The 25352-nt window shown below is 38.5% G+C and overlaps 1 protein-coding gene across 3 annotated transcripts in view; it reads right to left on the bottom strand.

Annotated features, from left to right (window-relative positions):
* The window catches only part of LOC102234845 (A disintegrin and metalloproteinase with thrombospondin motifs 2-like), a 132611-nt gene that overhangs the window by 69797 nt on the left and 37462 nt on the right, over positions 1 to 25352 (bottom strand). For all 3 annotated transcript variants that reach the window (XM_023328512.1, XM_023328513.1, XM_023328514.1), the window contains exon 3: positions 2125 to 2299. In XM_023328512.1, coding sequence (XP_023184280.1) covers positions 2125 to 2299 — 175 coding nt within the window. The remainder of the gene's footprint in view (positions 1 to 2124; positions 2300 to 25352) is intronic.

Genomic DNA, 25352 nt, shown 5'->3' with positions numbered 1-25352 from the left:
AGAAATAAAAGGCAAAAAAGTATAAAAAGAAGTTAGTTTGGTGTTAACTAGAAGTCAAGCTCTGCATAAACTCTGCAAGGTGCTTTCCTATATGTCTGATGTTACAACAACATGATGCAACAGCTGGAAGGTAAACTTTGTGTTTACATAATGTTTCTAAAATAGCAAAGACAAAAAGCAAAGAAAAAAAAGTGATGAGACGTGAAGAGACATCCACATGAAATACCACTGGGAGCAGCACATGCCTGCCTGCTTGTCTGTCTGTCTATCAGTCAGTCTGTCTGTCTGCTTAGCCTTGAAAATCCCAGCTCTCAGAGCCAGACGACCACAGAACTGATGCCCACGCTGTATGTGCACGCACACAGACGCGCGCGCACACCAACACACACACACAGTGGCCTGTTCTATCCTACGCTATTGATCTGCACCCCACTCTTCATTAGAAAGACAGATTCAAAGGCAACAAGCAGCAGTGAGACGCACTGAGAGAGTGTGTGTTTCCTTTGTCTGCACACACACAGCGTGTGTGCGGGTATGTGTGCTCTAAAGTGTAAATTCACAGTCAGGGGAGTTGTGTAAGCTTTTTGGTTACATCCTTTACATGCCTGTGTTCTCAATAAACTTTTCCCTGTTCTCCCCAGCGTGTACATGTGGTCAGGCTGCAGAGACGTGGCTGTAAGTGGATGCATTGCCAGGTATTAGTAACATTGGGAGCAGATTTATGTTACTCAAATGCAGCCTGTCCTTGCTGGGTGTTCCTATGGAAACTCTCTCACTCTCTCGGTATATTATTAGACATTCTCGAGTCAACCGCTCAGAATAGGAAGACATAGATCTCATCTGTTGCAATGTATTCATTATAATGAGCTTTGACTCACACCTGTATGCTCCCCCTTTGTGATTAGTCATAGTAGTACAAAACCATCCAAATATTTTTGGAAAAGAAAATCTGGAAAACATATGTGTGTCAAAGTCTGAATGCTGCCCAGAAACTGTTCAGAAATTATAATGTCTTTTTGGACGATGTAAAGATTTTACTTCCTACTTTTTGTGACAACTAGTTCAGAATTACAGACAGATGGTTTGCCACTGGAAGGGTGTCGGTCTGTTAGGTGCTGATCTGCAGACTTACTCCACCTCCATGGACATTTTAGATACTGAAGCTGCCATTATCAGTAGACCATGTGTTGCTCCATATGTCACACCTTTCTTGTTGGGACGTGAATACACCAGCAGCAGGGTACATTTGAGTACAAGTTTAATTTTGATAGCACCATATGACACACTGCTTTTGCATATTATAGTTTGATAAAAAACAAGGTATGAGAAAGATAGGGAGGGCACCATATGTTATTCAGACCGAGTTGAGTGCATTATTGTCAGAAATTGAAGAACTAATAAGATTTGACAATTGTTATGATCCGTGACCCGACTAATTATTTACTAGCAACATAATCTAATAACAATCTTTCCAATTTTCCTCTACTTTATGCAATGAAAGATTATAGAAACAAGTAAATTCTTTTAATTTTAAGTAGAAAAAAATTCACCTTCCAGGACAATTACAGCATACTATGAGATAATGAGCGTGTAAATTTACACGATGCAATTCACAGCATGATAGTCAAACAAACTCGGCTTTTGTTTGGCATGAAATGCCCCGAATGACCAGACGGAGTATGCCAAAAGCAAAATAAAAAAGTAAATATGACCATATGTGTTATTCAGGTGTGTGGGACTCATTATCTGCTTTGTCCACATGGTTTAAACATTTTGTATTACAAAATATATGGAAAACATTGACTCGTGTTGTTTGTGTCAAACTTTTACGAGCAGAGCTGGCTTTTTAATTGAATCACTCTTTATAGCTCAAGCGGCACAGCAGACTTTTAAAATAAAAATAGCTAAGCAAATAAAATATTTAGAAGTGAAAATACTGATGAGAAAAGCTTTTTTCTGTAATTTGGCAGTTTTTGCACCAATACTGTGGGACTTTGCTTTGTCCGTAAGGTGTAAGTTCAAGGAGACACAGAAATACGAGAATGGTGCTGAAGTGTGCATGAAGAGCTTTAAGTCAAGGATGTATAAAAGTGGAGGATAGCACCATGGGAACCACAGACTAACCTCTGGAGTGGTAGTCCGCCGCTGGGCTGCTGATGGGCACTTTCTTAACAGCTGACGAGCGATAGATGATGTGTGTCCTCCCTCCTCCTCCATCCTCCTCTTTTTCTATTACTCCATCGCCCCTTTCCACTGGTTCAATAAAAAACTCCTCTTTCTCTGTCCTGATCATGCCAGCCTGAAAGAAGAAAATGGATAATATAAAGATAAAGTGACCTCTGAAACGTGATAAAAGATGTCAGCAGCTGGTGTACTGTGCTTGACTCTCTTCTTACATCGTTCACCTATCTAATCCTTTACAGACAGAAATAGCCCTTTGGTTAATCCTGTTGCTATGTTTGGGCCATGCTGGAAAGAAAGAGAAAAGAAGAAAGGGAGGTGATGCTTTCTGGGTCCCCTGTGGTGGTCCAGAGTGACACCTGGCATCTAAAATGACCAGCACACAAGAAAGAGATGAGACTATCGCTCTCCCATCTTCAGCTAACACATCTTGTCAGGTAATTCCTCCTTTTTTTTTTTGCTTTTCACACACACATCAGTTGTGCACAAACTCACATGAAGTTGGTGAAAGGAGGAGCGACATAAAGAAGGAAGAGACAAGAAGGAGAAAGGAAGCGTGCATACAAATAACACAGGCGCAAAAAAGGAGTAGCGTGCACAAATATGGGGAAAGCAGACTCTGGGAAAATTGCCCGTCACTCTCTCTTATTCCATCTGTCTGTTTAAGACAACTGGTAATTACCAAGGCAACGCACTGCTGTAGAGGAAAGCCATGGGGGAGATCACACTGAGGATTGAGAGGCTTTTGAAAGGAAGAGAGCAAAAAATAAGAGCGACTAATAAATGAAAAATGGGAAAACATCAATATGATCAGCACTTGCTTGTCTGCTTCTGCTTTGACATGTAAGAAAGGAATGATGAGCAAGTTAAAGAGAACAAAATGAGCAATGTGAAGAATTTGCAGGATGCATTGCAGAGGAATGTGCATTGTAAAGCTGGGTGAGCTTATGCTACTGCACTGAATAGCAACATATAAACTCACTTCTAGAAAATTGTATTATTATAAAGTAGATGAAATTTAGAGCTGCAGAGTGGCGTGCAACAGGAGTGCAATTTTACATAAACCAGAAATAGAATATGGAACTTGTATTTCAAACAACTACCTCAGAAATATGAAATATTGAATGGAAAAAATAATATGCTTGGCTTGAAGGGTAACAAAGCGTTTTTTTCCTCTCTGAATTTGAGTTTCAACTATTGTTAAAAAAATAATACTTTGTAGGTAATATTAAGTCATAACTGTAACAGATCTCTCTTGTTAAATCAAAACTTAACTGTGTTAAATAATGTTTTTAAAATCAGTTTCACTAACATTACTGATGAATGATTACCTCTAAAATTAAGAAATCTGAACTGTCACATTTCTGTGGCTTCAACCGATCAAATTATTACAGCAAAAGAGTCAAGAGATCTTCTGTAATATAGTCTGCTAAAAGAAATTCTCTCCGTCTGCAGGCTAAACCATGTACAATGACCCTCAAGGAAATTACACACACACACACACACACTGTATGTATGTATATACATATATATATATATATATATATATATATATATATATATATATATATATATATATATGTATGTATATATTTCTTTTCTTTTTTCATCGACACAGTTGCAAAATCTGTAGTATTGATTTTTTTCAATTTTAATAACTCTGAGTTAGTGGGTGTTGATTTTGGAGTTGCTTCAACACTTGTTCTGATCAGGAAGCTCTGTGAGTATTGTCAATCAAGCAGGTTAAATATTAATCCCTGTAGTTGAGTTAAATTCACTCCAGGTGAAATAATCACAACATCTGGTTTGTTAACAAGTTTGTGGTTGACCATTTTCATGCTTACAAAGTTTTTGAAAGTAATGAAAAAGGTGTTAAAGCAGATAGTCTTGATTTATAAACCCTTCACACACATTGGCCCCCCCACACGCCCACACACACACACGCACATCACTCACAAAGTGCTGATGGTGGAGATGAGAGCCAGTACCTTTATTTTCTTAAGGTAGAAGTTGCGCCTCATCTTTTTGTACCATAATTCCCCCAGAGAGGGAATATACATAGAATTTATGTTTATTATTAATCATTTTAGTTAGCTATTTACTGTTCTTTTAGTGATTAATCTAATCTTATTATTTTAGTTTTTGTGTTCAATCTAGTAAATTATGTGTTCAATATAACACAACACAATTAAGAGTGCACTTAAGAGGTGCCATAAAACAAAATATCTACCTACCTACCTTTCTCTTTCCTTTGACAAACCACTGACCTATACTCCACTAACCTCAACCACTACACACAGACACACTTTTGTTTAACCATCTCTGTCTTCCCTCTGCTCACATCTTGCCATTTCATAGAGTCATGGTGCGGCATTACTATCGGATCTGATGGATCTGAGATGGTGCATGCATTCCAAGCCCAGAATACCAAGCAGAAGGCAGAGGAGAGCCAGTCAAAGAAAAAAAATGACATGTGGGAGCAGGGGACATGGCTAGATCGATCCGAACAGGCATAGTCAGGGTGGGAGGGTTACACAGAGAGGGACTGGGAGTATGAGAAAAAAATGGACACGTTCTTTAAAAAAAGTGACGTGAATAAAGCATCAAAGGCTGTGCTCACATTTACACAGTGGGAAGAATTGTCTTCATCTCTTCTAAAACAGCAGCAGCCAAGTCCCAGGCAAGAGGATTATGGAGATACTTGTGCAAACACTGTGTCCAGGAAAAGTGAGAGGAAATCAGACTCATTGGCAGAACACTAGCAGCTATCACAGGCCAACACAAGCAGGGTCATGGATGGAATTGATATAAAGAGAATCATGTCAGCTCATTTGCAAATGAAAATCTGAAAAAATGTGACTTGCATTCATATAATCTTTACTCTGATACCTCTAAATGACAACAAGAAAGATGAAAAAACTAATTGTGTAATTCAGTCTCAATATAAATACAGTTCTGTAAATGCCTTGGAGCAATGTAGGAGAACAAGCTTTAAACGTTCCTCAGAACACTAATAAAACCATTGGAATAGAATATAAAGAGCATGACTCCAGGTTTTACTTTGAGAAATGGTGTCAAGAAGTCAGAGACTTCATCACTAGAGAAGTGTAAATAAAAATGTTACAGTTCCACTGGAAATCGGCTCCATGTAAACGAGGCTGTAGAGTTTTAACTACAGCCGAACGTGGCTCCACAACATGTTGACTCGCAATTTCAAAACCATGCATCATTTCTCTTTCACTTCACAATATTACACTACTGTATGTTTTTCTATCCTATCAGATCTCATTAAAACAGATTTAAGTATGTATTGCTGTTTTAATCACTATTAACCATATTCCTAACAATAATGCAATATTCACAAATAATCATTCAATAATGATGGTTTATTCCAAGTGGTTTTTCTCATATGAGTTTTTCTGATTCCTCCTGTGTAATAGTCAGATTTTTAGTTTAATCACTCTCTTCTTTAAGGAGTACTACAGCTTCAGATGCTTCTGACTGCTACTCTCTTATTACTCTAAATTCATTGTGCTCCTCTGGGCGATGAGTCGGAAGATGTTTTATTAAGTTTGACATGTTAAGATTTAGCTTATTAGCTTCATTTCCCTCATGAGCCACTAAAATCTAACACAATCAGTCTCTACACTATATCTTCATCTAAAAGCATTTTGTCAGACTAGTCTATGAATATGTTTCTCCCAGACTGAAATTTAATTCCTTGCAATGAGAAGGTTTCAGTATCTGATCGAAAATGCTGCAGTAAAACTACAGTGAGGAAGAGATTCCCCAGATGTCATATTTTTTACATTAGTATCTACGTTTTTTTTTTCTTTGTACATTTCAAGATAACGTTTTAAATATTTCTCACAATGGGGAAAAAACATCTATTTTCCTGAACTTGAGATCTTCAGTATAGAAGGGTGAACTCAAAACTCTGATGACGTACAGCTTTGGCTTTTTGTTTGGAGATGTCATGGTTCTGCAAAAGTAATCAAATATACTCCTTTAACTATTTCACATTCTGTGCTGTTGAAACCACAAACTTTAAAGTAATTTGGGGAGATTTTATATGCCAGAGAAACACAAAGTAATATAAGATCTTTAATTAGAAAGAAAAAAAAAACGGTTTAGAAAATCTTTTACAAATGAGACTTTGAAAATCATGGAATACCTGTGTTTGAAGCTCTTCATAGAACCACCTTTTGATGCTATTGCAGCTTTAAGTCTTGTGGTATGTCTGCACTGCAAGTCTAGAAATTGATTTTATTCCTAAAGGTTAATTTGCAAAATATCTCAATTTCAGTCAGATTGGACAGAGGGCATATTCATGACATTTTGTTCACTAATGTTCTCTAACAAACCTCTGAAGCCTTCACAAAATAGCTGCTTTTTAATGATATCACATTATACACAACTGAATCCTTTTTAATTATTAATCAAGGTGAGTGCATGTGGTGAAACTGGACTTTATTTATTAGAGGTGTAACAAGCTCCATCCATCCATCCATCCATCTTCTTCCGCTTATCCGAGGTCGGGTTGCGGGGGTAGCAGCTTCAGAAGGGAGGCCCAGACTTCCCTCTCCCCAGCCACTTCTTCTAGCTCCTCCGGGGGAATCCCGAGGCGTTCCCAGGCCAGCCGAGAGACATAGTCCCTCCAGCGTGTCCTGGGTCTTCCCCGGGGCCTCCTCCCGGTGGGACGTGCCCGGAACACCTCACCAGGGAGGCGTCCAGGAGGCATCCTGACCAGATGCCCGAGCCACCTCAACTGGCTCCTCTCGATGTGAAGGAGCAGCGGCTCTACTCTGAGTCCCTCCCGGATGACTGAGCTTCTCACCCTATCTCTAAGGGAGAGCCCAGCCACCCTACGGAGAAAACCCATTTCGGCCGCTTGTATCCGCGATCTCGTTCTTTCGGTCATGACCCAAAGCTCATGACCATAGATGAGGGTGGGAACGTAGATCGACCGGTAAATCGAGAGCTTCGCTTTTTGGCTCAGCTCTCTCTTCACCACGACGGACCGGTACAGCGCCCGCTTGACAGCAGACGCTGCGCCAATCCGCCTGTCGATCTCCCGCTCCCTTCTTCCCCCATTCGTGAACAAGATCCCGAGATACTTAAACTCCTCCACTTGGGGCAGGACACCAAGAGCTGTAACAAGCTCTTGTATTATTAAAACATTACATTACTCCTCATTAAGGTGACAGAAATCATCTGAGCACTAGCCAGTGGCAGTCAATATAGCTTTGTCTGATGAAGTTGTAATATAAGATGCCCAACCTGCACCTAAATCATTTGTTTGGCACCATGTTTGTTTTCTGCTAGGAACTATAAGTGGCAACAGAGTGACATAAAAGACACAAGCAATGTTTAAGTTCCCCAAGTTGTTCAGACAAAAAAATTCAAAACGCATCACATTAACAACCAATGGATGGACGTCTAAGGGTAAACTGAGTTACTGAATTACAGTGGACTCAATCAAGAGTAACCTGGAAATGCGTAATAGCATCGAAGCACTGTCCTAAAGTCTGAAGAGATTAAAAACTTCAGAAAGAGAAAGACGAGTTTGTTGATTTTGTGGCAAAATCTATATAAAAACGTATATGCATGTTTTTTTGGTGGCATTTTATTTTTATATTATATTTGTAGATAGCTCTAACTCTCTTCCAAAAGCTACTGACCATGCTTGAGTAAGGATGCTAAACACCGAGTGTCCATTTACCACTGTTGGATACTGTTTTCTCAAAACCACACTCAGCCCTATTTGAAGCTTTGTGAGAAGTAACTTGAGACCAGGGCAAGAGACCAGAGGGGCACATGAGGCAGATGAGTAGCAGAAAAACAGCATTGGAGCAGAGGAACGGATGTTGTGGTCAGGATCAAAGTCACACCCAGTCAGAGCCCTTCTGTTCAGTCCAGCCCAGGCAGCATGCATGTGCACGTTTGATCCGTTGTCCCTGTGTGTCACTGTGTATGTTTGATCCGATTCATAACCCTGCTACTGCTGGCAAACACACACAGTTGTATACGTGCATCCACAGGCAGGCAGGGCAAGCACAGTCACACAAACACACTTCCGTGCACAAATATAGCTTTGATAGTGACTCACTCCTACTGTGTAACCCTCCATTCATTCAGCGTTGAGTCATAACAGAATCAGCCTCGTACAATAGTAAGTCTGATTAAGAAAATTAGGCACACTTCAATGAGAGAGATTAAGAAGACACGTTTTACTTAATCGCATCAGCAGCAAATTACTGTTTCGTGCAAACAGAAATTAGCCTCAATAGGACAAGTTTTGTGTTCAGATTACACATATAAATTAGCATGAAATTTATGCTCTACAAGTATAGTTTCTAAAGTCTTTTGAGGATGCATACACTCTGCTACTCTGTAAGTTATAAAGCATGAGAATACAGAAATCTAACCTTGATCATATAATCAAAAGTTTGTTTACATTATGCTTCACTACGGAAATGACACAGGTGTTTTTGCCTTTGTGATGATCTGTCCTTATATTGCCTATGCCTACATTATAAATTGCACTAAAAATGGCTTGGAGAGTTTTTTTACGCAATAGACTTAATAGAAAATAGCTTTATGCAAAGTGCAAATGGTGTAAAGGTTTATGAAATTGTGTTTGCATGAGCTGCTGTGAAGACTTTGATAATAGGAGTTGTTTTAAAAAAAGTTGAAATACACTTTGTTCTAGGTCCAGCTTTGACCAGCCTTACTGCTCACAACTCCTTGAAACAATTCAGGATATTCAAACTATCCATTTAGCAACTAAAAAATAGGTCTGACTGCAGAGTTGGACTACTCTTTTGCTTTTTGTCTCCCTGTGGACACCATAGTTCTTTTCACTACCACTCTCTTTCTTGTTGCTGTCAGCCAATCAGAAAACACTTTGAGCTTTTTTTCCAGTTGCCTTCACATGGTGCAACATTGTCAGACTACATCTTGTTAAAAAATCTAATTCTTTCTCTACCAGAAATCTTTTTTTGTAGCTCAATGCAATTAAAATTTAATTAAACTTGGAACCAGTCAAGACAATGTGAGACTCCAAAAAACAGACCATTCAAGGATTTAGTTATATCCAGGCTTTCACTTTTCTTTGTGCTCAACCAAGGTTTGGTTCTTAGGATCATATTGCGGTCAATGGGAGGTGTCAACACTGGCATTTTTGGTTTTGCTAAATTGACAATAAGTTCAGACAAAAATAGAACATTTCAGGTTTTAGAATGAAAAGCAGCTTTTTACTCTCCTTCACCAAAAAATATTTTATATCATGTATGTGACAGTGACAAGACTTCAGAAAAAAAAATTTTTTCCTCCTTTTTTCCACTGTTCTCTGTAAGATATGAACGCTATCCACAGGTTTTACATCTGTGAGTGGTGTAAGCCAGATTTCAGGGCGATTTAAGCCAAAGAGGACTTAGTGATGACCGCTCATCGCCGTCACCACGCTCAGCTCATTACACAGAGTGGTCTCCATAAATCATCTCTCAAGAAAACAATTGGGAACAAAAAATAACTCTAAGCACCATACATCATTCTCATAAATACACACGCGTGACATCCCTGTCCTGGCCACTCTTTATTTCTGATTTTGTGGCTGCTCCTCATATGACCTACATTTCTGATCATAGTATTTCAACAAATAACACACTCTCCATTCTGTGTTTCTCACAAACACTGAAATAAATATTAAATGACCTCAGATCTTAACCTTCAGTCCAACAGAAATTAACTTCCCTCAATGAATAAAAACAAAAGAACTCAACAGTAAATGTGCAGCATGTGAAGGAAACGGCGCACCCACTTGATGTTCTACTGTAACTTCAATTTTAAGCAGATCTTTCTGCAGAAAACCGTTCTTCCTCTTCCATGGCGTGAACGCATGCATTCGAATGAGTTGATTCATGAGGTGCATAAATATTTCCTGGGAATTTTGAACCTAACAAGGAAGCTGCATCAAACAACTTTCTATTTGGTTGTGGATATGATTTTGCAAAGTAAGAAACTGCTATTAAAATATGTTATATAGCTATGCCTATATGCTGTGGTGTATCCAACCATACAGATGCAGTCAAAAGCACTGCACAAATAAGCATAATTTAAGATAAAATAATACTGTAAGCATGATCTAATTATTTAAAACAGTATAAGTAACTGAAAATTGTCTAGTACATGTTAATTATAATAAAAGCTTGCTGTGAGTTTAAGTTATTCCAACTTTTAACTCTTATAAAAGCTGAACTTGCGAACAATTTCTATCCATCAAAACCTACTTAAAACTGTCTTCATATATTAGCGATATATTCTGCATTCTTCTTAGCTTTTCTGTGATTCTTGTGGTATGTTTCCAAATGTTTTTTGCACTTCAGTTAGTATTCCTTTCCACCTTACACCATCTTTTATATTATTTATTTCATACTGCAACAGGTGGAGTGGCTGTAAATAAATAACTGAAGACAAATCCAGGAATTAGGAAAAAGAAGCAAAAAACAAAGAGCGCGATCCAAGTCTAAGAATAGCTGTTGTATGCCAAACCTGGTTAATGTGACAACTCGATCTGTGGAAATTTCAGCTCCCAGAGAGAGCGCTGACAGACAGAAACATAGTTGATAACAGTCTGGCAGACAGAACGCCAGACAGTCAGTTTGGGTCGCCTCAGTATCCCGTTCTCGCCTTTTCTCTCTCTCTCTGTCTCCAAATTTCCATTGTTATCAAGAAGGACAGAAGCTCCCTCCCTCTGTTTTATTTCCAAACAGAGATTCTGAATCAAAAAAACAAAAAACAAACACAAAACAGAGGAATGAAAGTGGGCAAAAGAAAATATAATCTCACGAGAAGGGATGAAATGTGATACAATATCGGGGTTATAATGAAAATTATTCAATTTGTATTATTAATATGTTCAATTACACACAGGTCTATTTATTAAATAGGTGACTTCAGACCTATTTACCCCTCCTCTCCTGTGATTCCATCACTTGTGTGCTGATCGGTCACAAAAAATCCCAATCAAAACACTAAACATTACAGTTGTAATGTGAGAGAACGTTGAAATGTTTAAGGGGAAAGTGAATGCTTTTACAAGGCACTTAGCAAAATAAATAAGCAGTGATGCAACTGAAAGAAAGAAGAACATGACAGAATTATAATTATGATTATAAATTTACTTGCTCAGCTTTCCCAAAGAGCCAGATGTTCTCGGCCTGACCAACATGGAGGAGCCCGGGCAAGTCTAGAGATTGTTAATATGTTTTAGTTCATGAAAGCATGTTCATCTTTTATTGTCTACACCGATTCTCAGTATTGTTTCAATGCAGGCTCCAAAATGTTTTCTTTGACGAGATGACCTATAGGTCCTACCTGCTCCAATGCAAGCACCCTCTCTTTCTCACACACACTCACCCACACACAAACAAAGCACCCATCAATCCTTTTTACCAGCCCAGCCGTGTCATCGATCAGGGTCTGCAAGTGTGTGTGCGTCTGTGTATTTTACCGTGCTCACATATGAGTGTGTGGTCTTCCAGATTGATAAATGACCACGATTAGTGGCGACTGACCACTCTATGATTGCAATCCAAGTCCTGCGGAACAGCTGTTCTCAGAGCAGTGCAGTCTGGAGCAGTCTGTAATTAATACAACAGCACTTTAATGAATTACAAATCTACCACAGGCCTGGGATCGGCTGTCCAGTAATAATGACACAACTGTACCTGTAAACTCAGAGGAAGTCAGAGGAAACCCATGTAGTATTTGTTTTGTGAAGTGATTTCAAAAAGTAAAGCATGAGGGCTTTAGCACTTTTAGGTTTTTGTACATGTAATCAGTTTTAGATATTAATAGGATCTATCAACATGGTACATAGGCTTAACATAATTTTTCAATGAATAGAATCCACCTTTTTGTCTTTTTTCTAGGAAGCTCTTTGTCTCTGCCCTCAAATGTCAATTATGCTTCCACCCTCCTGACCTATCTACCCCTCCCCTCCTGCTAAAAATCCCTCACACATGTGCAAATACATTGCGACACATCTGCACACGCACACACACACACACACACACACTGATCCACACCCATCCTCAACCTTATCTCTACTCTATCTCCATATCTCCAAATCTATTGGGTATACCTGTAACCTAGCAACAGAGCAGAGTGAAGAGACCCACCCCTACCTGCTCGCCACACTGACAGCTGGACTCGGCAGCCAATTGGGCTGCTTCAGAGCAACAGCAACAGCCAATCAAATGTCTGCTTTATCAGGGAGTTGCTGCCTTGTTCGCCACCTTTCTGACCCCTCATGTGAGGGAAGAACAGGCATCTGCACGCACATGTAAAATGAACACACTACTGCAACCATACTCAAGCACAGACACGTCGATCTGTTGAGGTCATTGGTCTAACTTCACGATTGATTAAATAGCAACCAATCAATTATAACCAAAGACTTGATGATGAGAAGACACATCATATGGAAAAGTACAAATGTTGGGAGCTTTCTGAATAGAAGAAAATTGTATCAGACAGGCAGTTTCTTTTCTCAGTTACAATGAAGTTCCCCTATTATGAACAATAAATAAATTTGTCTTCTTTGTGGCCAAATCAAAATGCTAAACTATCCATTAAATTTTATTTCACTCTAAAATAAACTGGGATAAACTTTAACGTGTGAGTCAACTTATATGATATATAATTTATATTGTATATTTCATGGTAGAAGATTAATGCAAAAAAAGAGAGAGAACCTGTCACATTGTGCAAGTAAATGTTGGAAACCTAACAAGTTGATGTTAGATAGTCTGTAACCAGTCTGAAGTTTTCTGTTTATTTTACTGACAGACATAATAATGGCAGCTATTCAAATTACCAATTTGTCATTTTCTACTGTTATAGCTTTGGTACCCAGTAAAAGTTGGTTTTGGACAGGGGGCTATCTGAAATCTGAATGTTTGTACCAATCATGGGATATTAGGAGTATATAAAAATGCACATATGTAGGTTGATTAATGTTCTTGTAGTTTGTTGCATAGAAACCATGATAAATAACTTTAGCAAACTGTCATAAGGATGCTCAGAATAACTTTATCTCGATTAGCATCCATAATTGGTCATAATTGGTTAAATGTCACAGGTGCAAACAAGGATCACAATCAAAATAATTGGAATTATAATATGGTACAAGTAGTCAGACAGAAAAGTACAAAATAAATTACTTTAACAAAACATGAATTGTGGTCTTGTGGTAGCAAAAGAAAAAAGCTTTGACTTTGTCTTCTTAGAGGAATGTATCTACTTCAGCTACACAGAAACACTGAGTGTTTCAAGCTCAAATTACCGTGACAGTAACCTGTTATTCTTTTTTTTTTTTTTACCTTATATAGGACTGCTTTAACATTATCAGCAGGTGTTATGACACATGTGTCAGGCTGGTGTGAAACAGTTTTTCCTCAACTTTCTGTCCCTTCCCTTTGCCTCTCACTTCTTTTATTTTCACATTCCTGCTCCTCTCCACTGGAAACTGTCAAAACCAGTGGAAGGTGGTGGGAGTAAGGTAGCGAGATGATCTCCCTCTCACTGTGTCGGCAGCTCAAATCACACTGCTTCTAAGGAGGGCGATCAAAGCACGGAAATTGTAAGGATTAATTAGACTCATGGTGGATGGATGGGGAGGAAAGACAGTGGAAAAATAAACTGAAAAAGAAGGGAAGTCATCTTGGCTTTTAGAAGTTTACACAAGTGTACATTTTCCAGTCTTACAATCAGACACATGTCAAAGACAAGACTGACATTTTATTTTCCTCCACAAAAATGCATTTGCATTTCCAAAAAGGGAATAAAAATGCATCCAAGGTCTTAACGTAGAATTCAAAAAATTCAAAGTATGCAGTCGAGTGGAGCTCTATCTGGACCACTGTGTGCGTATGTACTTATGCACAGTAGGCCTGTCTGTCAGTGCTACAGCAAAGTAAAAGCAGATTGTCTCCTTGATGTGTGTGGCCACCCTCTACAGAAATGTGTTAAAAACCAGTAACTACAATTCCTGATGTTATACTGTATATATATATATATATATATATATATATATATATATATATATATATATATAAATTCCCTTCTCACCCACCGCGGGTGGTTCTTATCCTCTGAGCTCGGGTCCTCTACCAGAGGCCTGGGAGCTTGAGGGTTCTGCGCAGTATCTTGGCTGTGCCAAGGACTGCACATTTTTGGACTGAGATGTCTGATGTTGTTCCTGGGATCTGTTGTAGCCATTGGTCCAGTTTGGGGGTGACTGCCCCGAGGGCCCCGATGACCACAGGCACCACTGTGGTCTTCACCTTCCAGGCCCTCTCCAGTTCCTCCCTGAGGCCCTGGTATTTCTCTAGTTTCTCGTGCTCCTTTTTCATCATAAAAGAAAATTATTTGTGTATGACATTGTAGAACAATGCCTCTCTGAATTAAAATTATTTTTGCATTTTGACAGAATGACACTCCTAAAAAAACAACACCTGAATGCCTCAGATACACAGCCATATTTACTCTATTTAAACCCAGACAACAAGCTCTGTGTAGCCAACGTTTCAATAGCTTCTCAGACTAGAAAACCAGAAAAGAAAATTAAATAAATAATCGGGTTTTTAAAAATGATCTCAACGTTGGACAAACAATGAACATTATGCAATCAAAGAACTTGCCAATATAGCCTTTCCACTTTTTAACTTGAGAAGTCTTATTTATTTTAGCTAACTTGAAAATAAGATACTAAAATAACAATTTTATGACCTTTGTTCTGGTAAAACTGTATTTTGCAATGTATGCATTGTATATTTGGCTGCAAAGGGTCAAAGAGGACAGAATATAAGATGAACCAAAAACAAAAACAGAGTTTCTGTATCCAAATCCAGAACCCTTCAGCTTTGACTGTGCTAATCAATTAAAATATCCACAAAATATTTTTTTGACTTTTAAGCAGCTCTGCAGCTAAATCACACAGGAACTGACTGCTCAGTAAACACTACTGTATTGCTGCTGTTACTACACCCAATATGTTTTCCACCTCACAAATGGAGTGCTAGCAGTGTTACACTCACAAGTTGGCTAATGGTCATTCTGAACAGATATATTCTGAAAAAAAAAAAAAGGTCTTCATTCTTAAGCCAATGCTTGTTGATTCAAAAGCCACAGTATTAATTTTGCTATAATTTAAGCATCCATCCATGCATCCCTTTTTCTAACACACTAAGCGGGGTTGGGAGGGATGCTGGTGCCCATCTCCAGCTAACGTTCTGGGCGAGAAGCGGAGTTCACCCTGGACAGGTCGCCAGTCTGTCGCAGGGCAAGTTTAACCATCTACATGTATTTATTTGATTAATTTGACCAAAGTTATTAACTTGACTTATTTAAACACTCTAACCTCTGAGCATAATATGCAGGATGGATGGATGGATGGATGGATAGCAACCTGCAATACTGTATGACAGGCTTGATTTGTAAAGGTAGCAGTTGTGAATGTACTTCATTCAGCATTGAAAAAGGTCTCACTGTATGCACAATTGTTAAATGTCATCCTATCGTCTCCCATCCATCCATCCATCATGGATGGATAGATCCATCTATCATGAGGGAGGAAATTGAGTATCTTTAGATTTAAACCAAAGACCTTTTTGATGCAAGGCAACATTGCTACTACCTGCACCACTGTGCATCCCACCTAACAGTCCTAATGATCTTAATACAGCTTACTGGTGTAAAACGGTAAACTACCAGTTATTGTTCTTCATGTTTCTGGATGTCTCTTCTTACAAAGCTACACACGGGCTGTGTGACACTCTCATGGTCACATTAAGCAAAAACATGACAAACACACAAGGTGAATATTGTTGCTCAAATGGCTTAACCTGATTTGAAAAAAAAAAATTATTGTTTAACATTTATTAAAAAACAAACATGTCAAAGAACTATTTTCAGGTGTGCCCTTTAAAGAGACTACCAGCAGAGGGCAACCATGGAACTGCAGGTCCACCTAATCTGGGCAGTGATGTTTGCAAGGTCTGTCTAGTAGGAAGAACAGGGAGAAGAAGACAGAGTCGAGGGGAAGAGGCAGAATGTGTGTGGGAGAGAAAAAACACTAAACAGAAGGTGAGGCGAGACAACTGAGTGGGGGGGCCATGAGACTGAGAAGTACTCAGAAAGTGTGTTTGTGTATGAGTGAGTGAGCAGGAAGCTTATGTGAGATCTTGCATAAGCACAGGTGTCAGCAGGTGCATGCTAGCACTAACACAACGCGGTGTATTGGCATTTATGCGCGGGCGTGCATGTGTGTGTGTGTGTGTGTGTGTAAATGAGAGAGAGAGAATACTTGTGTGCCTAAAGACAACCTGCTCCCTCATTACCCTGTTTCCTCCAGTCCAGTGTTAATGAGGAACCTCACCATCGCTGTTATAAGCAAGGTCAAGCCTAGGCCAAAACACAGAGACAAACACACAAGTACGCAGGGTTTGAAACTCGACCAGATTGTGACTGTGTATGCTTGACTAAAATCAACAATCCATTTTGCTAAACAGGTATAGCACCAAGAAAAGTAAAATATCCCATTTGTAGTTTACATGGGACCTAAAAATTTAGTGCAGAAAACAAAGAAGAGGAATGGTCCATTAAAAGCAGAGTAAAACAAAAAATGTGGAACCAACAAAAAAATAAATAAAAAATGGGATGAAGGGCCAAAGAATTGGAGTGGGGAAGCAAGGAGTGATTAAAAAAAATGGAAAAATGCCTAGAGAACCTGGAGGTTGAGATTGCTTTTGTTTGGCAGAGGTAATTAAATTACACGAACAAGACTTGGTTCTTTACCCCCATCCTGTAAGACAAGTCTGACACTCAGTGCTAGGTAATGTCATAGCAACAGGGAGAAGAAAAAGCTAATGGGTGCGGCACAGGAAAGTAAAATGCAGGTACAACAGAGAAACGTGGCGGGGAAGTAAGAGGTTAAGTCAGAATAAAATATGATGGAGGGAAGAGAGATGAAAATGGTAAAATATAGAGAGATTATTGATGGGAAATCAGATGGAGGAACACTGGTCTGGGGCTGCTGGGAGAGTAGTTTCTGAGGCATAAAGGCTGTAGGATACCCTTATGCCCCAACACACACGCACACACACTCCGTTCAGATATTGCGGAGCTACCTGTGTTTGCTATTCTTTCTACCTCTAATTGTCCCTCCTGAATAATGCATCACTGTATCAATAATTTAGCTTTAATTACCCAGGACAGATAAGACATGGGCTATGCTTTACCATTGACAGAGCAAACATTCACCAAAGCTTTATTTCAAGGGTCATTCAAAAAAGTTGTGCAGGATATGGGCAGAAGTGCTAAAACTGAACAAAACCTAGCAGACGTAAACACCAAAAACAACATCTAATATGCAGCATACTTTTCACTTTGACAATAAGTGGGTATAGACAATAGGCAGACTTGTGGGAGATATTATTAATTATGGCAGAAATCAGAAAATATTTTTTTACATTTTGCTATAGTTTAAGCATCTATCCCTGCATTGCTGGACTTAAAGTGTACATCTATTGAGGTATGCCTCTACTAGTTTTGCACATTTAGAGGTAATTTTCAAGTTTTCATCAGATTCTCACACAGATTTATATCTCGGGCTTTGATTGGGATATCCTTTATCATTGCCAGTTTCGCTCTTGCTGTATGATTAGGGTCATTTTCTATTGACCCAGTTTCAAGACTAGACCTTCAAAAACATGTTCTAACATGACGGCTCTGGATTTTCATCTGCAATTCTCCTCAGGTTCCCTATTCATCCAAAAGAAGAAGCATCCCCACAGCAGGATGCTGCCACCACCATAAAACACTGTTCTAGATCAACCATGAAACCCTGCTACATCTCGTTGCTTGTACTTGTGACAGTGCAATGACAATAAAGTTGAATTCTATTCTATTCTATTCTTAGCTGCTTCTCTGAATAAGCTTTGTCCTGTCTTGATGGGTTTGGTGCATGGAAGATGTTCAGAGCCATTCAGAACTTTACTTGCCTGGTCTTCCCTTGGTTTTTATGAACCTAGTAGTTCACCAGTGTATCATTTTTCTTTCACAATTCACAATTATGCACTACTTTGTACTGGTTTACCACATTGTGGTTGTCATGCGACAAAATATGCAAGAGCACATTTCTCCAACACAAAAGAAGAAGAACATTGCTTAAAGCGAAATTAAAATATGAGGTGAGCTCATTAATAAATTAATGTTTAAAACACAACAATTATCACCCAGCTAAATTATAGCACCTTTCAGATGTCATGGATTACACTAGATTTCTATTCAGCACTTTAGAATGATTATTAAAAAAATCTATTTTGGACAATGCTAATATTAATTTATCAGCCAAAGAATAATGAACACATAGATTAAATGACTCCATGCAATGCTCCTGGCTCATAAATCTATAACAGTTGATATGCCCACTTACCTATCAACTCCTGAACAATAAGATCGCAAAATATTTTATGGTGACAATGTTCATCAAATAAGCCACAAATTAAGGAAATAGCCAGTAGATTTTTATAAAAGCAGTTGAAACTTCTGTGTAAGAAAAATGATTTGTATCTATGTTTAAATGTGTGTGTGAGTAAATACAGTATATGTGTGTTTGTGTACTAGGCCAAACAGAGAGAACACCAATAAGATCTGCCTTCGGATCGATCAGACTCAGACTGTGCATGAGTTGACAGACTGAGCTGGTTGTTCTTTTGATTGATCCACCTTCTGTATTATGTGGGAGTGCATAAACATTCATGTCTCTGGGTATAAAAGACAGAAACTAGCACAGTATAACATTTAAAAAACAAAGTCATGTCAAGTTCTTTCTCACACTGAGAAACCACCCTCTGTCTTCTGATCAGAAGCGCCAGACTGAGTAACGGAAAACGGGTGAGCCTTCACATTTCCTCCCTTCGTGTAATGCAACTAATGTCATCTGCTCTGGAGCCTCTGCTCTAAAACAAACAAAAAAAAAACCTCTCACATTTAATGTTTTTTAAAAAATCCAATGGAAATATTTTAGAAATCTACTCTTTCTGAAATATGTAAAACTTTTGGCTCAAATTAAAACAAAATCACTTTTGATGCTGCTTTTTATGTGCTAACTTAGTGAGGAAACAATGTGCTGGAGAGAAGCACAAACAAGTTACCGTGTGTGTTTTTTTACATTATTGCCAACACAGATCACTGAGTTGACAGACAGATTTCAGAGCCAGAGGAGGGCTATTTGTCAGCACCACAATCTAGCTGACAGATTTCACACCTTATCAAATAAAACAGGTAAACACACCTAAGGTTATCTGTGTAAAAATACCTCCTCGAGTGTTTCGTTCAAATCGGCTCGAGTGGGAATCATTTCCCTACAGATTTCTGATGTATACATTCCCACATTTTTTAAAGGTACAACCTTCCAGATTTCTTTGTCCTTTTTTATTCATTTAAAATACAAAACACTAATGTTCACTCTGACTTCATAGCATTTATTTCTACAGCAGAGAGATTTAAAATCTAGTATTTGCACAAACACAAACTGGACAGGAGGACAGAAGTAAGACATGTGGGACACAGAGGGGAGGAAGGAAAGAGGAAAGGGGACATGCAGGGAAGGAAGGAAGAAAAGACACTAAGGAGGAAGGGAATTATACAAGAAAAGAAAAAATAAAGGACACAAGGAAGGAAGGAAAGAAAGGGAGGGCAAGAGGGAGAAAAGATGGGTGTAAAATATGAAAAGAGGATGGACACAAGGGAGGTTGGAATCAATTTAGGACAAAAAGGCAGAAAGACGAGGGGAGTGAGACACATTAATGGAAGGACAAAAGACAGGAAAAACCCAAGATGGGAAAAAAGAAAGGACACTAGGAAAAAAATTTTAAAAGTGACAACACGACAGAAGGAAATACACAAGCCAGAAGGGAATTCATAGACAACAGGAGAGGGAATAAAGGTCTAACAAAGCAAGTTATTTTTCAAATTTTTTTTTTCATACTGGTCCTGACATGGAACATACTGATACAAACTTATATAATTCTAAAACTGCTTAAGACTGTAGAAACCCTGGATTTCTCATTAACATCTCATATAAAATAAATCACTTTTTTCTTATTCTATTTTTTTTAATTGGACGCACTGTAAGAAGAGAGGAGAAAAAAAAACAGCAAGGGAAACGAAGTTGGAAGAAACAAAAACACAAAAGGACAGAGGACCAGAAGCAGCAGGTCAGCACTAATGGTCAGTGACATGGCACTGTGGCTGGGCTTGGCGCAGGCGTATGAACTGCTGAAATATTTACACAGCTTACAGAACGAGAGGCTCATTCACTTCAAATCAGCTGGAGCAGAGAGAGGCAGAGAGCTGGGCCACTCTTCCACCTCTTCACTTACTGAGGAAACAGCATGAAGTTCAAATGGATAGCAGCACATGAATAATGTGCCTGTGTGACTTTTTTTGTTTTACTTATTCATTTTTGCCCAAGTGTGTTAGGATGCTCTCTTCATTTTGTTAGAGGTTTAAGATGAGGATGTACAGAGATGAGTATTTTTGACCCTGTTACATTTAAAGGCTTATTTCTGCATCCATAGTCAGGCTTTCCTGAATTTTCTGGATTCCAGCTCAAAACCTTAATCAAGTTTCTTGGAACAAATTTTCTTTCCATCTCTAGCTAAACACTAAATCCATCCAGACCTTTTCATAAGTCCAGATATAATGTAAATTGGAGGACACAAAACACAATGAACCATGTCCAAATCAATTTAAATTCCTGTACTTTCACAACCTTATCCTCCCCAACCAAACTAAGCAAGTGCAAAGTTAGTTTGTGTTTGCATGCAAGCAATTCCATTTCTAAGCAGGCAAGCCCATGTGGGTGTGTGAAAATGAACAATCCAAGCTCCAAGGAACTTTTTGGGTGTGTGTGTGTGCTTGTCAGCTTCAAAAAACACAGGTCAAACCAGCAGGAACCTGACACAAGCCAAATTCACTTTCTGTAACTCTGACAACAGAAAACATAAACAATAACCAAGAACTGTCTCGTTTTCTTAATAATAGTTCTGGTAAATTCCTCTCTTTGCTGATGTTTGTTCTCAGCAATGAGATCTTGTTTTTTCTCTTTTGTTTTCTTCACTGCTAGAAGTCCAAGGTAGACATAGCCACAGGCAAAGTTTCTGCTATGCAAGTCTAATAACTTCAATTTAATATTTGATCATGGCTCCATATACAACCATGTATACGGTCCACAATGGGGGACTGGGGACTGGACTTGGGCTAATTTCAACTGGATGCTGTTTGCTGATTAGTGAGAAAAACTAATCAACTCACAGGAATGATGCTCTTTGATAAGTTGTTTCTGAGTGAAAAATAGTTCAAGATAAATATTTTCTCTATCAGCGAGGTGTTTAAAACTTAAATCTGAAGAAGCATGGAACAAACAGAAAGCTCTTAAAAAGAAACTGACTTAGAAAGGATATCAACTTTATTTTTATTAAACGTTCAACCTATGTCATTTTTTTTATTTTAAATGTTTTTAATAATTAATGATATTCAAAGCAGTAATTCTATAAAGTATATTTTGCATGCTAATGTCATTTATATGTAGACTGTTAAAGAGAAATTGGACAAATCAGTATTGGCAGGTCAAAGCTGTAAAACATCTGAGATCCCAAATCAGCCAAGAAACTTTGAATGGTACATACCGAATGAATGCACTCATAAACAGACACTTGTGAGATCCCCTGTAAAAGTTATAAAGTTCTGAAATAATGTTGGTTGGTCCCCTTATTTTTTTCTCAGCACAGATGTTGTGATAGACAGACAGGACAAAACTTTCAGCCCGGAGGTAAGAGTCAGTAACACTGTGGTGTTTGTGCCCAGCTTGGAGGACAGAAGCGTTGGACATATTTTGTGAGCAAACATATCAAATGTGTGTTGCAGAGTTCACTCAGGTGAAGTCAGTCTATGGTTTCATATACATCTGCACCACTTTGCCATCTATCTCTGTCATAGTCCAGGGAATATGCCATGTTTTGATTTGGCAAGTTCTTCTTTTTATGTATTTTTTTATTAATATTTTTGTTTCCTGCTTCCATGTTTAGCATTGTTATCTTAATAACAGGGCTAAACATGTTATTAAAATAACTGCATTATTTGTGTAGTTTCTGAAGTTGCGCAGCAGAAACTATTTGCGCAGGTTTGTAACCAGCTTATTCCTTCTGAACATTCTGACACCTTTACACAGGGCTACGTAAAGATGTCAGCAGACCTCTCAGTATCCACATAAGCGAGCTGTTTGGATCTGACACACATGCATGTACTGCACCAGCCGTACCAAACCAGTTGAGTCATTAGGCTGCTATTTTCACTACTGTCTAATAAAGGGCAATTAGCCGTGTGGTACTTGAGAGCGGTCTGCAGAATATATTTTCGAAGTCTCGGTCTCAGAAAAGCTAGACTCAAGTTGTTTATCCAAGACCAAAACCAAAACCACAGCTGCAACATCAGTTTTTACTGCAACTTAGAGTGAAAATCTAATCTAATAAAGTTTTTTACCTTGGACATTTTGATGCTGCTTCCTGTGCCTACATTCTTAAGTTTGTCTTTACCTAAATGTTGCAACAGTGAGTGCACTTACCTGAAAGAGTTACACTCACTAGTGCAGCCAGTTAGTCTAGAGCCCTGTTATGGATTAGCTTGCTAATGAACTGCTACCAACAGATCTTCTTTAAAGATCTGTCTGTAGCAGACACTGTAATAACTGTGTTATGGTGTTCATAATGGCTTCACATTGGGTTTGCTTTGGTCTTGGACAAGATCTTTCCTCTCCCAAAGTATTGGTCTTGGTATAATTTTGTGGTCTTGACTAAATCATTAGTGGCAATAATGCACTATTTTGTGATCTTTCTAATAGAAATCAAAGAAAAAGAAGGTAAGTCTAAGTAAATTCTCAATAGTATTCAATATTCTCAATGAAAATGTGTCCCTGGGCTCTCTGGTAGATATATTATACAAAGGCCTTTTTCATTCTCTGCTCAAGCTTTTTTACTCCTGGTCTTTCTTTGTCTGCTATATATGTGGCACCACCTTTTAGATATCACATTCTTTGTCACAAAATTCTGAGCTGCATGCAACCACCTGCAGAGGAATTATTTGGACCCTGGCAAACATGAACAGATGATGTAGGCACACAGTGCAGTTTACACTCTAAAGAAGAAAGATAAGTAACTGTCTTGTGCGTTGAAAATTTGTTATAGAGGGTAAAGCTTCTTTATCAAGATCAGCAGTATAACCGTGTTGAGAACACAAGGGACATTATGCGTGTCATAATGTCCCATCCATGCAAAAAGCTCTGCTAAAACTTGTTGCGTGGTTCATGTTACCTTTCCATTAAATATAGTGTTGGATACTGACCGTTATACTCCTTCAGCTAAACATTCACAATGATTAATGTTTCTTGTAAGTGATACAAGTCAAACTAAATTACCAGGAAGCTTTTGGTAGGGTGCTGTAAATTGAGCTGTTTTGTTGCTCCCTAGGAAAACTATAGATGGATTACTTCATGGTATTGTGATCTAGCAACAATTGTACAACACTTTCTGTTGATAATGATGCAATCATTACACCTTTCTGAATAAAGGGAAGTGCTACTTTCTCAGTGTTAAAGGAGTTACATTGTTTGGATTACAGCTTTTTCTGCTGTGATTCTACTACATTAGCTCCAATAAGCTAACCAGTGGAAGCATCTGAGTGAATGTGGCATTTGATTTCATGCCTTTATTAAACAATTTTTTATCACACCCCGTATTTATATATATATATATATATATATATATAAATAAATAAAACTTAACATGACTGTGGCTGATAGCCTGCTAATAACAGGTTATGTTCTCAGCCAAAGCTGCATGAGGTCGTCCATTATCCTTCTCCCCACTGGCCTCTTCCTCTCCTACCCTCCCACTCTTCCTGTCTCCCTGCCTTCCCTTCTGCTGTTCTTTCTCTCACTTTTCTTTTTAATTACCTGATGTCTCCTCTTTTGGCCCTGACGCCAATAGAGATGTGAGCAGCAGCGCCTGCACTGAATGGTCTCTGTGCACCCAATCATGGAGCTCACTGCTGTCTCTCTGTGTGTACAGTCAAAGTTTATATGCGCTTCTTAAAGAAAATAAAATAAAAAAAAATGTTGATACTTTTTGTCTGTAAATATTATTTTTAAACACTTTATTTGCTGCATTAATTAATTCCAATATGACATATGTATGCAATTTATATGTACAAACCGAAGCAAACAGAATAACCCATCAGCATTTTTTCACAAATTCTGTTGATTATTTTCTTCATTAACCTCTAAATCTTTTACTCAGACTTCAAACAATAAATGTAGAAGCACAAACTTAATTCCCCAAGCAGCCATGCTGACATTTAAAAAGCCTTTTGGTTGATAATTTCAAAATGTTAAAGCTATCATTAAATAAAGACAAATGATAAGTTTAACTTGAGATATTAGCTGGAAAACACAGCAGAGAAGCCGTGGCAATAAATCACAGTCAGAAGAGAAAACAAAGTCTAAAAGAATTTGGCAAGACGATCATAAACCAACTCATTGAAAAGCTCCTCACAGAACCCACAGCAAAGGATTTGGAGGAAGTGACACCGATGCTCAGACTGATTTTGGCTGCTTCTCAGTCCCCTCTGTCCGCTTTTGCAGATCACAATAAGGCTCTCTGTGTGTAAGTGCCATGCACTTTTCCTTTCTACAAGTACATGCTTTTGTACTCTTTTCTGTTTCCTTTGGGTCGTCTCCCGGGGATGTCCCTTCCTTCACATAATGCTCAGCTCAGGTTCCCCATCGGTGACTTGTATGAGGACAGAAGCAGCTTGTTACACTTCAAACAACTGAGAAGCCTCTGGCACCCTGGCATTACAGCAGAGACTGATGACAGTGATACTAAGACAGAAAGTTACATCCCACTGAGTGTCTGTGTACATATGGGTGTACATATTTGAAAAGCATTTAGGGACCCATCACTCCTCTTGTCATTGTTGGCATGAAAAACATTATATGATTGTGGCTTACACTGTGTTTGAGGCAGACAAAATTCTCTTCTGCA

This window comes from Xiphophorus maculatus, chromosome 23 (genome assembly GCF_002775205.1).
Source record: "Xiphophorus maculatus strain JP 163 A chromosome 23, X_maculatus-5.0-male, whole genome shotgun sequence".
Lineage (NCBI taxonomy): Eukaryota > Metazoa > Chordata > Actinopteri > Cyprinodontiformes > Poeciliidae > Xiphophorus > Xiphophorus maculatus.
The sequence above is the reverse complement of the archived record's forward strand: the minus strand, read 5'-3'. Positions and strand labels throughout refer to the sequence as shown.